The following is a 16,963-nucleotide window of genomic DNA, read 5'->3' on the forward strand; positions in this document are numbered from 1 at the left end:
CAAGAAGTAAATAAATAAATAAAAGGGGGTAGTTTTAGGAAGGGCTGGAGCAACAGCACAGTGGGTAGGGTGTTTGCCTTGCATGCGGCCAACCTAGGTTCTATTCTTCCGTCCCTCTCAGAGAGCCCAGCAAGCTACAGAGAGTATCCCACCCGCACGGCAGAGCCTGGCAAGCTACCGTGGTGTATTCGATATGCCAAAAAGAGTAACAACAAGTCTCACAATGGAGACATTACTAGTGCCTACTCCAGCAAATTGATGAACAATAGGACAATGCTACAGTGCTACAGTTTTAGGAACGTCCAAGAAGATGGAGCCAATCAATTTGCTGAGATGAAAATTGTCAGTGGCTTTTGGGAGGATATATTTCCTTTCAAAGTGATGTCTCATGGAGAGTATCATGCTAAGTGAAATGAGTCAGAAAGAGAGGGACAGACATAGAAGGACTGCACTCATTTGTGGAGTATAAGACAACATAACATGAGGCTGACACCTAAGGATAGTAGATAAATGGGACAGATAGATTGCTCCGTAGCTGGAAGCCTGCCTCATGAGCAAAGGGGAGAAGGCAGCTGGAATAGAGAAGGGATCACTAAGAAAAAGATGGCTGGAGGAATCGGTTGAGATGGGAGATATGTGTAGAAAGTAGGTAAAGGACAAAACATAATAACCCTTCAGGGTCTGTATTGCAAACCATAATACCCAAAAGTAGAGAGAGATTATGGGGAATCATGTCTGGCATGGAGGCAGAGGGAGGGTGGGAAAGGCGGGGGGGGGGGGGGTATACTAGGGATATTGGTGGTGGGGAATGTGCACTGGTGGAGGGATGGGTGTTTGATCATTGTGTGATTGTAACCAAACATGAAAGCTTGTAATCTCATGGTGATTCAATAAAATTTAAAAAATGTTTAAAATGATGCCTCAAGAAATCTCAGTGTGAAAGCGTATCTTTTGACAAACATACTTGGGGAGCTGTTCAAAAAAAAAAAAACCCTCAACATATAGGGTCAGGAACGTGGCAGAGCAGTAGAACACAGGTCTTGCACGCCTGAGTCCCTGGGTTCAATCCTTGGCTTCACAGAATATGGACTGTGCTCCATGATGCATTTTCAAAAATAGGGGAAAATAAAGGAAAAAGAGAAGAAATACTCTAAATTTTAGAATCTGTTATTGATCGGGATTTGTGATTTATGACACCATCAATAACGGTTCCCCATGCATATAGTTCCATCACCACACCCATCACCAGTGTACCCACCCGCCTTTCCCAAGGATCCCAACACCCTTCCCTTCAAATCTTCCCCCAGCCAGCCCAATTGTGTGGATTAGTTGCCTTTGAAACTCTGTTGCTACCTTGCTGTGTATTTCTAAGTCCCACATGTGAGAGAGTATATAGCATTTTTAATGATAAATACAGATTAGGGTCCAATAATTGGTGGAAGGAAGTGGACACTGGTGAAGGAATGGGTGCTGGAACATTGGAAACCTGAAACTGAACCATGAAAAACTCTGTAACTTTGTAATCCACAGCGATTAAATTTTTTAAAAATTATAAAATGAATTAAAAAGGAAAAGTCTTATACAAGGACCAAAGCAATAATATTGGGGTTATGGTATTGCTTTGCATAGAGTCTCCCCAGTTTCATCCCTGGTACCAGGTAGGGTCCCTCGAGGGATCTTGGCACCTCCAGGAGTGACTCCTGATCCCAGGACCAGGAACAAACCCTGAGTTCTGCCAAGTGTGGCCCCAAAACAGAACAAAAACTCCTCTATAACTAAAGAAGATAATATGGTTACACCTCTTTCATAAATTAAAAAAAAAACATATAAAAGATAATAAAGTGGAAATTTTAAGATTTTTAACTAGTTTTTCAAAGGGGTCACTCCTCGCAAAGCCCAGACGCTACCAAAGTCTCACCCAGCAGTGCTAAGCGGGGCCAGGGATTAAACTCATGACCTCACACATGCTATAAAAGGTTGAGGCCTTCCTCAACCACTGAATGGCCCCGAGAGTCTTAACCTTTCCTTTTGCTTATAAACATTCTGCAGTCCATTACATTCGTTCTGCACTTATACATACATCTGAGTATGGTCATGAGCAAATGAGACAGCAGAACTCCACAACACTGCCCATCTGCTAACGGAGCATGGTCCAGGAAAAGCCAGCGCACAAAGCTCTGAGACAAGAGTCAGAGCGTGAAAGACACGCCTTTCGTAATCCATTCAACACAATTTCCAAAGCAGTGCAACAGACTCACGATTTTAGAAAGGATGCGTCTTTCAAGCAGATCTGGAAAATGAAGAAAAAACTGTGAGAAAGAACAGGAGTGGACACAACTTGCCATTAAAGAAGTGAATTCCTTGTTAATGCCCCTAAACTACAGACCGAGCTGAGCCAGATGCATACACCAGCGGTTCTGGGCCTGGTTTCTAAGCTGCACTGTCCTCAGACAGACCAAGGGAGGTGTCAGGGAAAGGTCTGCTTACACCAACACAGTCAGCTCATTCGATTCCTGGGCCCACACACCTCTCATTGGCCTGTCTGCAGGTCACCAAAGGGAGCCCTATGCCCTCTCCCTGGGAAGCCTCTCCACTGAGGGGTGAGAAAAGAATCTGACTGTGGGATCTGGGGGGGTTGGCAATGCTCAGAGTTTACTCCTAGCTGCACTCAGGATCACTCCAGGGGACTCTATGGGATGCCAGGGAACAAATCTGGGACAGCCACGTGCAAGGCAAGTGCCCTCCCCGCTGACCATCTCTCCAGCTCCGAGAGAGAACTAAGTTGGAGAGGGGGAGAGAGTGAACCAACTTGGAACTCAATCTCATTCTTTCATAACAACCTCTCTCTGAAAACCTGATAAAAGCAGACACACCCTCCTGCCACCCTCCCACCCAGCCAAGGAAAACGTGAGCTTTCCAAATAATAAAATTATCCCAGGGGATTTTTCTGAAGTCCCAGATACCTCAAAGGTGGTCAGTAGGACATGAAAACAAGGCTCCTGCTTGAGGTCTTGCTGTAAGCGGGCTCGGTCCTCCTTATCACCCGCATACGTCACACATGAAAGACTTGGAGCAAACCTGAAGCCAGGGAAAGAGGAAGATGAACGGGAAGCGTGGACGCCTGGGCAAGGGCTGCAGGCCTGGAGGGTCCCACAGACAGCCCTGAGGTCCAGGAGGCCCAAACCTTGGGGTAGGGATGGAGTGGACAAACATCTGACAGGGTCTTGCGCCAACTCCCAAAAGTGTTTTTCCATACTAGTTAACTGTTGTGTACGTGAACAAGAGAGACATCCCCCTTACTTTAGGAAAACGTATTACAAAGGAGCACTGCCCTTCAAAGTGCAATAACAGTAATAGCCCATCACCCCGCCGCCCCCTGCAATCTCCAGAATCTCAGGTCAGAGCCTTCTGGAAGAAATCGATGCACTGCTTAGGACAATACATGACTTTTATCCTATTCCATATAATCCCCATAAAACACTCGTGATCTATTTTAGCAATGCAATTTCCACCACTCTGCCTCTCTCTACCGCCTTACCTCTCCATCTCCTCTTTCCAGTTGCTCAAAATAGACAAAGGACACAGGATCAGAAACGGTCCTTCATCGTTTAGTCTTCCGGTCAAATAAAGGAAGAGAGCGATGGTCTGAAACACAGACAAAGAGGCAGTTTGGGTCACATCACCCCATGACAAATAGCCACAAATTGCCAACCACCTGCAGGAGCCTTTTACAGAAGACTTGGTTTTACAAAAATGAAACTCTTTCTCTTATCAGTAGAGTCCTTCATTCCTGAGAAATCAAGTAGGCTTTAATGACTGCCAAAGAAATTTGTGGCTATAGTTTATGAGCAATGGTGCTCAGCATTTATGAATTCGAACCTACAATGGAAAGAAAAAACCAGGAAGTACGACAGAAATCAATGAAAACGATGTGAGTAATGTCCAAGACTGGGAATAATCTGAAGACCAAAGATAATTATCAAGAAGACCATGGGGGTATGGTGCCGCCAGCAAGTCAATCTGTACCTGTGAGGCGAGTGCATCAGCAGTCTGATGGCTCCTTCAGACTTCCAGATACCCCAAAATTGCTGCTGTGCCTTTGGCCAGACCCCAAAACTTGGGGCAAAGTTTACCAAGAAAGTAAGCGGCCAAAAGTTAGGTATGTGGGAAACACACCCACAAACCACCTCTGGCTCAGCTATATACTTGGAGACATGGCCTCTCTGGTTCCTGATTAAACTGCTTAATGGCCATGATCCCAGAGACTCAGAAACGAATCTTGAAACCCAACGGATTTTGGCAGAAATGCGTCTGGTCCCTGCAGTAGGTCACCGGTGCCAACCGAGGTGGGAATAGGTTTTGTGCCTTGGCCTGTTCCCCCTGGCGGCCCAGTGGCCGCCATCCTTCAGAGGCCACTGGACAGTCAGGTTTGGGCCCCCAGTGATGAGACACGCAGGGCCTCACGGGATGGTGGTGGAGCCCGTTCTGTCCACCCCACCCCAACGAGACCCCAAGTCATCGCCCACGAACGGCCTCTCTGGCTCCTGATCAAGCTGCTCAACAGCCGTGATCCCAGAGACTCAGGAGCAAATCTCGAAATCCAGTGGCTTTTGACATAAATCCCTCCAGATTTAAGTGTTAAAATTTCAGAATTTCAAAATCACATGGCCCTGCTGCAGCCATGCGACATCATGTTATTCATAACCAGCAATAGAAAACAAATTGTCTACTGTTGCCTTTTCAGCAGATCCTAGTGTTGGGGTAAAATCTCAAATAATGGTGGGTCTGGTGTCAAAATATTGAATGTGATCGAAGTAGAGAGAGAGTAATGTGGAAATCATCTGCCCCACAGGTAGAGGGAGGGTGTGGGATGGGGGTATACTGGGGTTGTTGGGGGTGGAGAATGGGCACTGGTGAAGGTACGGGTGTTTCATCGTATGACGGAGACTTAGACCCGAAAGCTTTGTAACTGCTCTCATGGTGATTCAATGAATAAAATTATAAAAAATGAAAAAAAAAAAAGAAGACCAAAGGTAAGGTGACCTTGTTGCTCGCCGGTCAGGAGTCTACAGAGTGAGGCCAAGGGGACCCACGGGAGTCTCTGTGCCCGCCCTAAGAGCCCATTTGCCCAGCACCCACACACATTTGAAAACGGGTCTTTGCTTCAGTTCCACAGACCTCAATCAGGAATGTGCCACAGCCAGGACTGCCTTCGGAAAACCTGGGGGGGAATCTCCCCAGGGGGATAAACAAAGCATGGCAGAGTTCACACTCAGCTGTCATACTATATATTCTGAATAATCAAGAATTCAGAGGTCCACCTGGCTTACATGAACGCATCTCCAACACCTGGTCAGACTAGCGCAGATCCACATCTGCCCCTGCTTGGCGCTTAGCGATGAAGGACGCCCCCAGGGGCGACTGAGCTTCTGTGTCGCCTCAGGCAACCCTCTGGGTGTCTGGAAACTTGTGCTTCGTGGGTTCCTGATCAAGTAGTCTCTTTGGGCCTCCTGTATGCACTGGTGTCCTTTGGCACCTGACAGACGAACCCAGTGTGCGACTAACCTAAGGGGCATGCGATTTGGAGTCTCCCCCATCCAAGCTCACTGCAGACTCTTGCTGAGGCCTTCTGGAACAGAGCCGCTTCCTCTGCCCTTCCCTAGTGGGAGCGTGGCAAAGAAGCAGGAAGTCATCCCTATCTACTGAGGCACGGGCAGAAGGGTTAGAAATGACTCAGGAAAGGGGATAAGGTATTTATGAGGCAGAGAGAGACCATCTGCTCCGGAGATAAGTATAACTGCTCTACCGAAAGGAAAACGCTGCCCTTTGACAGCAATTCTCTTAGGCCACGGCTAGATCACAGTAGGGGCACCATTTAAAACTATCCCCAATCCCGCGATCCCAAGTGGATTTCTGCCACACCTGGAACACTGCTGAAGGCCAGGGGCCAGCCCGTGGTCTCCTCCCCCACCCAAAGAATAAAATAAACGATAAAACTGTGCCCATTACTTGAAAGACTGTTTTTTTTTGGGGGGGGGGGGGGGCTTTTTGGGTCATACCCGGCAACGCACAGAGGTTACTCCTAGCTTTTGCCCTTAGAAATTACTCCTGGCAGTGCTCAGGGGACCATATGGGATGCTGGACATCAAAACCGGGTCGGCCGCGTGCAAGGCAAATACCCCACCCAATGTAACTATGGCTCCAGCCGCACTGAAAGACTAACTCTTAACTAAAGCGTGGGCATCCTCACCAAAACAGACAAATAACTGACAGCCAGGGAGTGGCCGGCTGTCTCAAAGCTCTACTGAGGGGTGCTTGGCAGAATTCCCCATGTTACTCACCTGGCACGTCTTACCCAGGCCCATCTCGTCACCCAGGATGCAGCCATTCTGACTGAGGAAGCGCTGAGCCAGCCAGTTCACCCCCTCCAGCTGATAAGGACGCAGAGTTATCCCTAGAATGAAAACTATGCTAAGTGCAAAGAACCAATGTTCCCACACACACAGATCTGATCTCACTCTTCACCTAGAGAACAGCCTGACATTCTAACCTTACTGCCTCTACCTTTTGGCAAGAAGCTACGGAAATGTAAGCATTTGCTGACTTTTCAACTACATTTCAAACAGACTCAGTCCCCGCAATATTCACCGTCATAAAGAGCCAGTCAGTGTTATAGGACACGCCTAACAGATGGAAAGTCAACTTGGATTTAGCTTCTGTGAGTTGAGTCTTACACCAATGTCCGTACTAGAAAATGAGGAATTACTGGTGTGATGTAATAAAAAAAAAAAAAGAATTGGAAGATATATTCATTTTTTTTTTAATTTGCTTGGTTTTGTTTGGGGGCCACACCCAGCAAGGCTCAGGGCTTACTCCTGGCTCTGTGGTCCTGGATCACTCCTGGCAGGGCTCAGGGGACCAGCATCAGCCACATGCAAGGCAACTGCCTTCCCGGCTGTGTTCTCTCTCCCGCACATTCACTTCCAACTGGTCAATAGTTGGAAGCCTGCAACAAGTATGTCGGGGAAAAAGGGCAGCTAGGATAGAGAAGGGACCACTATGACAATAACAGTCATATTGGTCATAGGAAACGGACAAGAACTGAGTGCTGAAAGTAGGTAAAGGGATTTACATGAAAACCGGAGCAATAGCACAGTGGTAGGGCGTTTGCCTTGCATGCAGCCAGCCTGGCTCAGCCGGGTTCGATTCCTCCACCCCTCTCGGAGAGCCCAGCAAGCTACCGAGAGTATCTTGCCCACACGGCAAAGCCTGGCGACCTACCCGTGACGTATTCAATATGCCAAACACAGTGACAACAAGTCTCAAAATGAAGACGTTACTGGGCCCACTCGAGCAAATCGATGAACAACGGGAGGACAGTTTGATTTGATTGCAAAGCACAATGCCCAAAAGGCAAGAGGGAGGAGAGGAAAGGGAGAGAGAAGTGCCTGTCACAGAGGCAGGAGGAGGGGGATATGGGAAGGAAACTGGGAACAGGGGTGGTGGGAAATGTACACTGGTGAAGGGATGGGTGTTGGAACATGATATGACTGAAACCCAATCATAAACAACCTTGTAACTGTGTATCTCACTGTGATTCAATTAAAAAATGTTAATGCATGTTTATTTCATTTAGCACACACCAAATACCAGAGAAAAAAACAAACACTCAGGTAAGTGTTTGCCTCACCTATGCCAGGGGGTCTCAATCCCAAGAACCCAAGGTTCATCCTGAGATGATAGATGTGACCTGACTCAAAACCACAATGAAAGCAAACTGGCTGACATAAACTATCCCACTTAATATTTATAATTATCCCATGCGTGAAATTATTCACATTTTGTAAGTTCTGAATAATCAAATAAGCGATCTGAATAATTCACCTTGTGGAAAGATGGGGTGTGTTTGTTTCGTAGTAGGACAAGAAAAATGTGTTTCTCTTCCTCATGTGACTGAAAATCCTGACTCAGAAACCAAATCAGTCAACAACGACAGAGTGCATGACAAGGAAGCCCAGAGAACACAGACCCACCAGCCGATCCGATATCAGAACAGGAAGAATTACCACTGCGAGGACTGAATTTCTAGGTTAGTAACTGAACCCGTTAAAAGTTCAACAGCAGAAAAGGGAGAAAAGGGGAAACATCCAGTCAACGGGAAGATGGAGCAAATTACTCAGCCTTAACAGTGAAGAGAAAATAGACTGAAAACTAATGAACAGAGCCTCAGGAACTTCGGGTCTGTAACAATAAACACACATCCACTCACAGCCATTCCAGACAGGCAGCAGTCAGGGCTGAAGATGTCCTAAATTTGGCAAAAGCCCTACCGACAGCTTCAAGAAGCTCAGCGAACCTCCAGTTGCATAACTCCAAAGAAACAGATGCTGAAACACATCAAAGCAAAGGTTCTACGAACCAACGATGAGGAAAACCTTGAAACCAGCAGGGTATCCAAGAGTTCAATCAGTCCAGCTCTAGTCCCACAGCTCCACCCAGAGCGAGTGAGTACCAGAGGCCCAGGCTGATGGATGCATGGCCATCCTGCCCCCCTGAGACACCATTCCGAACCTCAGGCTGCTGTCATGCGTCTGACTCACCCACGCTCACCAACCCCTCCACGGGCGTTTGCCAGACCAACCCTCAGAACTCAGGAAGTCCATTTGATCTGAACTTGGTGATAACTGATCTATTACAGGATCTAATATTACAGGATCTGATCTATAACAAGGTTACTGATTTATTACAGAAAGAGATGTCTCAGGGACAGACAGCCAGAAAAGCCAAATAGCTAGGGGAAGGTTTAAGAGGAGAACGTGGGTTCCCAGGCCTCTCCAAGTGCCCCTACCTCTCCCCACCTCCCAGCACCCACCAGATGTACCCATCTGGAGGCTCCCAGAACCCCATCCCTGAGAGGGATGAAATCATTGGTCTCCACAATTGATTCGGCCTCCAGTCCCTCCCCCAACTCTGAGATCTGGGAGTAAGAACAGAGGTCCCAGGCCTCTGAGCACAGAGATGGTTGTTCTGACTATCAGACGCCCTGCCCGGGTGTTTCCAAAAGTCACTTCCTCCACATCAGAGGGTGATGGCTGGCTGCAAAGCTTGGGAGACTACAAGGCTTCTTGGTAGAGCTGTAAGTTAGGAAGACCAGTTATGTGAGAGAAATATATTCTCACCCTCTGAACGACTAAATTCTTTCTCTTAGAAGTGACCTTGTCACAGAACCAGGGGAAAGCATCCCACCCCTGAAATATTTCTTACTTTCAATGCAAGAAAGGCCAGGGAAGTAAGCAAAAGACAAGCACCTCAATTACAAAGTGAGTAAAAAGAACGGGGGCTGGAGAGACAGTACCATGGGCAGAGCACTTGCCTCACATGCAGCCAACCTGGGTCAACCCCTGGCATCCCACCATGGTCTACTGGAGCATTGTCGGGTATGACCCAACCTCCAAAGAACAGAAAACAGATGAATCAGCAAGTGCCCATCAATACTCCAAAACAAACACTAACTAACAAACATTTCCAACTTCTCAAATTCGAAAACAGAGCACTGAAGAAAGTGTGGAAGAAGAAGCAAAATTTCTATGTACTGTTCCAGAAATGCTTGCCCTTAAGTGTGTATTCGAAAAATGAACATGACGCCGTGGCGCTCTCTTGCCGCCTGCATTCGGTGGTCTCGGACTGCTTCCCCAACCGTGGACGGCCAACAGCAATGGGCGGACAAAGGAAGAAACGAGGTCCAGGCTGGTTGGTGATCAGCTGCAGTGATATTCACATCTTGTCCTGATTCTCCCCCTATTCTCCTCCATTCTCCTCTCCCCGATTCTCCTGGATTCTCCTCCCCTCAATCCTCCTTGATTCTCCCGCTGCCCACACGTACAGCCTTATTATATCCCAAATCATGGTAGCAATTACACATGAGTGTGGTGACACAATCAACAGATGTAAAGTACCTCCCTCGGGGGAAGCTTCTTCTAGAACAAATTCTCATTCAGCAACATGGGCAAAATACCATCTAGGGGTGCGTTTATCCTTTCCTTGGTCCAACAACCATTTAAACATTCATCTTAATTCTAACTCCTTAATAATATTAGTCATTTTGTATGGGCACAGTAAGAGATACATTAAGCTTACAGGATGGCTCTCCTGGGGACATTTCGCTATAGATTTCATACTATAGCGCTCCGCACTGCATTGCACAGTCCTCCTGTTGTTCATTGACTTGCTCAAGCGGGCACCAGTAATGTCTCACGACAAATTGTGAGACCTGTTACTGTTTTGGGCATATCGAATACGTCACGGGTAGCTTGCCAGGCTTTGCTGTGCAGACGAGATACTCTAGGTAGCTTGCCAGGCTCTCTGAGAGGGGCAGAGGAATCGAACCCAGGTCGGCTTCATGCAAAGCAAATGCTCTATCCGCTGTGCTATCGCTCCAGCCCCCAGGCCAGATTAATCTTTCCTAACCCTAGCAGGGTCCTAATCCAGTTGTTACTCTTTGGATCATAACAGAATTTGCCCATGACCGTGCTCTTAACTTAGAGTTAAGTATTATGGCACTTGCATGGCCCATTTCGATGCCAGGGTAGCTCACAGCTTGCCTTGGGCCCATCCAGTCCCTTGTTGGGACCCTGCTTTGGGGGTGCTAAGAAGTAAGGGCAACTGAGGCTGAAGTCAAGAAAACAGATGCCCAGTAGTGAATATTATTCAAAGTGAGTTAACTCCCAAGTTACAAAAGCATGGCATTCATTGTCTTCCTGCGTCTATACAAAAAGAACATTCCTCTAAAGTAACTACGCAAAGGACATAAGGAGAAGAGAAAAGCAATATATCACTTACAAATACAAATCCAGAGTCCTAGAAGGATCTGACCTTATAAGTCAACAGGGTTTGATTAGGGGTTAAAGGTTGGACCAGCTGGGGAAGGAGAGCACAGAGAAGAGGTCACAGATAAACACAGAGGAATGGGAGGGCCTCAGGAGCACTGTGATGGGTGTAACCCAACAAACCTAAGCTCCCTGTGGCAAGGGAGAAAGAACACACCAATGTTAAACCTAAAATGTTTAAAGCTATATTCCAATAAAAACAGAGGAATGGGAGGGTCTCCGGAGCACTGTGACAGGTGTAACCCAACGAACCTAAACTCCCTTCAGCCAGGGAGGAAGGATAAACCAATGTTATCCTACCCTTCAACACTGTCCTCCCATTGTTCATCGATTTGCTCGAGTGGGTCCAGTAAGGTCTTCATTTTTTTTTTGAGACTTATTGTTACTGTGTTTGGCATATTGAATATATCGCAGGCGAGATACTCTGGGTAGCTTGCCGGGCTCTCCGAGAGGGGCAGAGGAATCGAACCCGGCTCAGCCGGGCTGACTACATGCAAGGCAAACACCCTACCACGGTGCTATTGCTCCAGCCCCACACTTAAGGAATCAAAAATTCATAGCTGTCGTAAGTACTCATCTACAATTGTTTCCATTAGTACTCTTTATAATAGAAAAAAAAATCTGAATATCCAAGTGGAAGAGTTGGTTAACTTAAGACATGACGTCACACTAAAATATTCAGTACTCACTCTACATGACACTGAAGATTGATCAATGGGAATTTCTGTGGTCTTCACTGTTTTTCACCTGCCCCTCACTTCCTGATTTTAAATAACTGTATCTAGAGGTGAGGGATATGGATATATCTAAATCAGAGGCCAACAACACTGGGAGCCTGAGACCCACTCTACAACAACGAACTGAAAACTAGGGGGTGCGGGAGAACTGGGGATACTGGGGGAGGAGATACCTCTGGGAGAACCAGTGCTGGCACATGCATGCCTGGCAAGTCAACTATGAATAACTTTGCAGATCACTGATACCTTAATTTCAAAAATAAACAGACATACAAAAATACGTAAAATAAAAAGTGACACTAAATTTAATTTGGCAATAAATCATACATACACACATACACGCATATCTCCAAATGTAGACCAAGTGCTGGAAACACAGATAACGTGTTAACAGTTATAAGAACGCTGGAGATTAAGTTTTTGATGACTATTTTAGGGAGAACATGGAGCTCCTCCAAACACTTAACTTACTCTGGTAAACAGAAATAGGGATTCTAAGTCACTCAAGTTATTCCTTCTGAGAATCCCTATTTCCTGTCATTTTTTTTCCTCCCTCTCCACTACCAAATTTCCCTATTTCCCTGTTCCTTCGCCCCTGGCCCGCCCGAGCGCGCATGCATTGCTCCAGCTGCACCCGCCCAGAGCGAGCCCTGAGCCCCGCCGGGTGTGAGTCCCGAGGCGCCCCCCCAACCCCGGACAAGTATCACGGACACTTGGGGTCGCCCCCCGGCCCCGCACAGCCCCGCTGGCGCCCGAGACCCCCGACTTGGCTGCGCATGCTGGACCCGGACCCAGGGAGGACATCCCCCACCCCCACCCCCCGCCGGGCGCACGCGGTCGGCGCGGAAGGAAACGGAGCCGCACACGAGCCCCGAGTCCCGCGGAAGCCCCCGAGAAGCCCCGCGACCGCCCCGCGGCTCCCACGCCCCGCGCGAACCGCTCACCCGTCAGGCCCCACTGCCGCAACTCCTGCTCCTGCACCCGCGCGTGCGGCCCCGCCGCCCCTCTCTGCGCCGCCAGCGCCTGCAGGAAACGGGGCTCCCGGCCCGAGCGGGTGGCGGACGCCTCGCGCTCCATGGTCCCGTCTCCGCCGCCGGGACCCAGCGCCGCGCGCTGCGCTTCCTGCCCGCCGCGCACCGCCCACCGGGCGCAACCGCCGCCGCCGCCGCCGCCGCCCATCCGCCGCGCGCTACGCGCCGCCCACCGGGTGCAGCCGCCGCCGCCGCCGCCGCCAGAGGGCGCTGCCTACCCGCCGCGCGCCGCCCACCGGGTGCAGCCACCGCCGCCGCCGCCAGAGGGCGCTGCCTACCCGCCGCGCGCCGCCCACCGGGTGCAGCCACCGCCGCCGCCGCCAGAGGGCGCTGCCTGGGCGCCCTCCGCTAGCCGCCCACTCTGGTGCAGGTAACCGGCGCCATCCTCCCACCCCCAGTCCCCCGCCCCCCGACAGTCACCGCCGCCGCCAGAGGGCGCTGCCTGCCCGTCGCGAGCCGCCCACCCGGTGCAGCAGCCACCGCCGCCGCCGCCAGAGGGCGCTGCCTACCCGCCGCGCGCCACCCACCGGGTGCAGCCACCGCCGCCGCCGCCGCCGCCAGAGGGCGCTGCCTGTCCGCCGCGCGCCGCCCACCCGGGGGCAGCCACCGTCGCCACCGCCAGAGGGCGCTGCCTGGGCGCCCTCCGCTAGCCGCCCACTCTAGTGCAGGTAACCGGCGCCATTCCCCCCACCCCTATTCCCCCGCCCCCCCCCCCACAGTCACCGCCGCCGGCAGAGGGCGCTGACTACCCCATACACAGCCACCAGGCGGCGCTAAGCCGCCGCCAGAGGGCGCCACCCGCACCGCCAGTACCGTCCAGCCCAGACCACGCACTACCCTGCACCTCCACCACCAGGGCGCCTCCTGCACGAGGGGCTTCTGCAAGCTCGGTGACTCCTACGGTGCAGGTGCACCAAGGACTCCGGGGATTCTCACTCCTTGTGCCTGGGTGATGCACATTCATTTCTGTTTCACCAGCACAGACTGGTATACGTGCCAAGATCTCTGCCGGACGCTGGCAAGGAGAATTCAGCTCTCGTGCCTGCCCACAGTGAGTCTTGGCAAGACTTTAAAAGGCACACTTGGTTCCCTTCACGTTAGTAAGAACAGCTTGGAACATGAAATCCTGTTTGATGTAGGTCAAAGTTAGGAACCTTTCAAAGGAAATAAAACCATGAAAGATATCATTGCACATTGGATTTCTCAAGTGAATTTGACAGGCAGGCTTGAGCCGTGGCTGGGAAAATTGGAGACCTGGTGGAGGCAAAGTGACAGTGGTGGTGGGATTACTGTTGGAATGTTGAATGCCTGGAACTTTCTTTGTCTTACGCGGTTGCTGGTGATGTGGTTTGCACCCCGTAATTTGCATGCCATCTGTGTATTTGCTCTCCTACCAGCTCTGCGTGTAGACTTAATTGCTAAAGTAGCAGTACCAACCACCTGACAAACAAAAAGGTGTTTATTGTTCTTAACTTAAATTACATTTGTTTCAGCATAACACCAGTGTCCTAGTTATAAGCTATGTTCATTTTTTATTGGTTTATTAAGTCTGACATCTAAAATGTAACCAAGGAATGCCACTGAGAGAACCCAGTTTCGCTGGTGATACCACATATATCAAAGTTTTACTCCAGATGTTATATGCAAAGAGTGTGAAGAGGGAAGCAAGTAGAAGTGAGGAGACCAAGTACAGACAATGCAGTAGTCTGGGTACAAAGATGCTTTCTGCTGGGCCATCAGAGTAACAGTGGAGAGGTGAGCAGTGCCAAATTCTGAATATATTGAAAAAGTAGAGCCTATTAAAAAGGACTGTCTAATAGAGCATATGAGAGAAGTCGAGAAATAAATCATCAATTTGGTTTTGGGTTTTTTGTTTATTTGTTTGGGTTTTTTGGGGGGTCCAGGTAATAAATATTTACTAGATATCCAAGTATAGTTTTTTGAATTGTCATAGTGGCACAAAAGCAAAAAGCCCACTGGGGGTGGGTTTATAAACTAGAACAAGGGAGAAAAGATGTCAACAAACATCTTTTCTGATGTTTGGCTGACACTTCTTTTAAAGAATTTTTCTACCAAAAGGAGCAGAAAACTAGGACCATAATTGAATGGTATTGTGATGGCAAGGAGAGTGCTTGCTTTGTGTTCTGGTAGGTGATACTAGAGCATACTGACTACAAAGGGAAAGACCCTGTTTACAGAAAATCTAGTACTGTAGGAACAGTGAGACTGAGGGAATTGATTGTACCTGTGCAGGACTGGGCTTAGATAGGAGCATGGAACGTTGATATGTGGGTGTGAGTGCAGATTAGTTAGTGAGATCATGTGGAAGGTGTCTTTGATACTTCCTATTTTCTAAGCAGAACTTTAAAACAAGGTCATCACATGAGGAGGAGAAGAGGGGAATGGAGGCTTGAAGAGGAGGTGTGAGGTAGTTATCTGGGGAAGTAGAGGATGAATGCACTAGAGAAGTACAGTCGTATTACCCAATAGCAATGAGAGAAACTTGAGATCAGTCTGTGTGGGGTGTGTTTGGATGCAGGTAGGGAACAGAGAACAAGTTGTATGAGGGTGGAATTTTTGCCAGTGATTATACTGGCCAAATCCCTAGTTTCTAGCACATAGAGTAAGTAAGGCCAGTAAGATAATCTTCACTATGAAGCTAATGTCCTAGTGATGGAGAGAAAGAAAATTGGGTGCAGAGGGGGAGGAAAGACAGCACAAATCCATTATCACGTGGTATGGGTGCTGGACAGAAAAGGAAAGAAACAACTCTTGAAAGGAGAGAGTGAAGAGCATCAAGCAAAATCCTTAAGGAGACAGCACTCAAAGATCTGAATTGTCAGAAGCTAACTCTTAAATATCAAGAAAAAGGGTGTCTGGCAGTCATGCACATGCCCCAAAGCTGCCACCCAGTTTAACTCCTGCTGTATCACCCCATTTAAAATGGAAACACTGACAGCTGTGATACCTCTCAAACTCTACAACACTGACAAACCAGCTTGGATGGAATGTAATGCAGAAGGCAACTAAGCTCTATTAACAGAATATAAACAAAGGAGTAACCCATAGCAACATCTTAGTTATCTCTTATATATATAAAGGCTTAATGGCTCATGGTAAGAAACAACAATCGTCACTCTCTTCTAAGGAAATATTTTTTGATCATTCTGTTAGCAAATTGTTGGTAACAAGCAATATGAAATAAATTATCGAGGGTCTGCTCTGGGGGAAGGCTTAAGGAGTGGCTGGGAAAATTGGAGACAAGGTGAAGGGAAGGTGTAATGGTTGTGGAACTGGTGTTGGTATATTGAATACCTGTAACAAATCATCATGAACAATTCTGTAAACCTCAGTATTCACACAAAATGTAAGGGGAAATGTTTTTCATTTAAAATAAAATAAAGAGACGAGCGCTACCCGGGCGTCAGGGCTCTGCGGGCTGGTGGGCTGAGTTGGGCCAGGATGGTGTGCGAGAAGTGTGAAAAGAAACTTGGTAAAGTCACCACTCCAGACACTTGGAAGGATGGTGCTAGGAATACCACAGAAAATAAGTTGTAGAAGAAAGCTGAACAAAAATAAAGCTTTGACTTCAAAAAAAGCAAGGTTTGATCCATATGGAAAGAACAAGTTCTCCACTTGCAAAATTTGCAAAAGTTCTGTTCACCAGCCTGGCTCTCACTACTGCCAGGGCTGTGCCTACAAGAAGGGCATCTGTGCGATGTGTGGGGAAAAAGTTTTGGATACCAAAAACTACAAGCAAACATCTGTTTAGTATTACTGATGACGTTCCTGGTTTTCTGTATGATTTTATGCTTTGAATTGTCAAAATAACTTAGATGCTCAAGTTACAAAAGAAAACACTTTATGACAATTATGTTTTTCCAGGGTACTTGATTGGTCATCATTTTCCCTCCAATGCATCTTATTGGACTGGAAAGAGTGGTAAATGTAACAAAAAGAAATGTTGTCAGTTCTGTATGTACTTTTTATTTAACATTATTCATATAGTTTTTGTCTTCTCTATAGCTAATGCAAAAGTCAGGATATTATTGGCATTTTGCTTTGGATTTGGCATTTAGATTTATAATTCGTCCTTACCCTTTGTTGGTTAAGTAATCCTGCGAATCAGTAGTGGCTGGATTAGTTTTAGTTTTATGGGGTATTTAAATCTTTGAGACTATTATTGCCCAGTGGTTTCACAGTAATTACCTTGAACCCAATGAAACACATGTTATATTAATTGGCCTTTAAGATTTGTTCTTGAAACCAGAGTGCCAGTACCTTTCATATTGGTATCAACAAGAACACA

At 47.9% G+C, this 16,963-nt stretch overlaps 1 protein-coding gene and 1 pseudogene across 2 annotated transcripts in view; one reads left to right on the plus strand and one right to left on the minus strand.

Moving 5' to 3' along the window:
• CHD1L (chromodomain helicase DNA binding protein 1 like) overlaps positions 1-12,707 on the minus strand; it is a 58,646-nt gene extending 45,939 nt beyond the window's left edge. For both annotated transcript variants that reach the window (XM_056123063.1, XM_056123062.1), the window contains exons 1-5: positions 12,568-12,707; positions 6,342-6,454; positions 3,539-3,645; positions 2,964-3,078; positions 2,259-2,290 (exon numbers count right to left, since the gene is read on the minus strand). In XM_056123063.1, the coding sequence (XP_055979038.1) occupies positions 2,259-2,290; positions 2,964-3,078; positions 3,539-3,645; positions 6,342-6,454; positions 12,568-12,700 (500 nt within the window). In that variant the 5' untranslated portion in view covers positions 12,701-12,707. The remainder of the gene's footprint in view (positions 1-2,258; positions 2,291-2,963; positions 3,079-3,538; positions 3,646-6,341; positions 6,455-12,567) is intronic.
• Positions 12,708-16,116: 3,409 nt separating this feature from the next.
• Positions 16,117-16,554, plus strand: LOC130031973 (cysteine-rich PDZ-binding protein-like; annotated as a pseudogene).
• Positions 16,555-16,963: the final 409 nt, after the last annotated feature.

The sequence above is a fragment of the Sorex fumeus genome, unplaced genomic scaffold, assembly GCF_029834395.1.
Source record: "Sorex fumeus unplaced genomic scaffold, SorFum_2.1 ptg000047l, whole genome shotgun sequence".
Taxonomy (NCBI): domain Eukaryota; kingdom Metazoa; phylum Chordata; class Mammalia; order Eulipotyphla; family Soricidae; genus Sorex; species Sorex fumeus.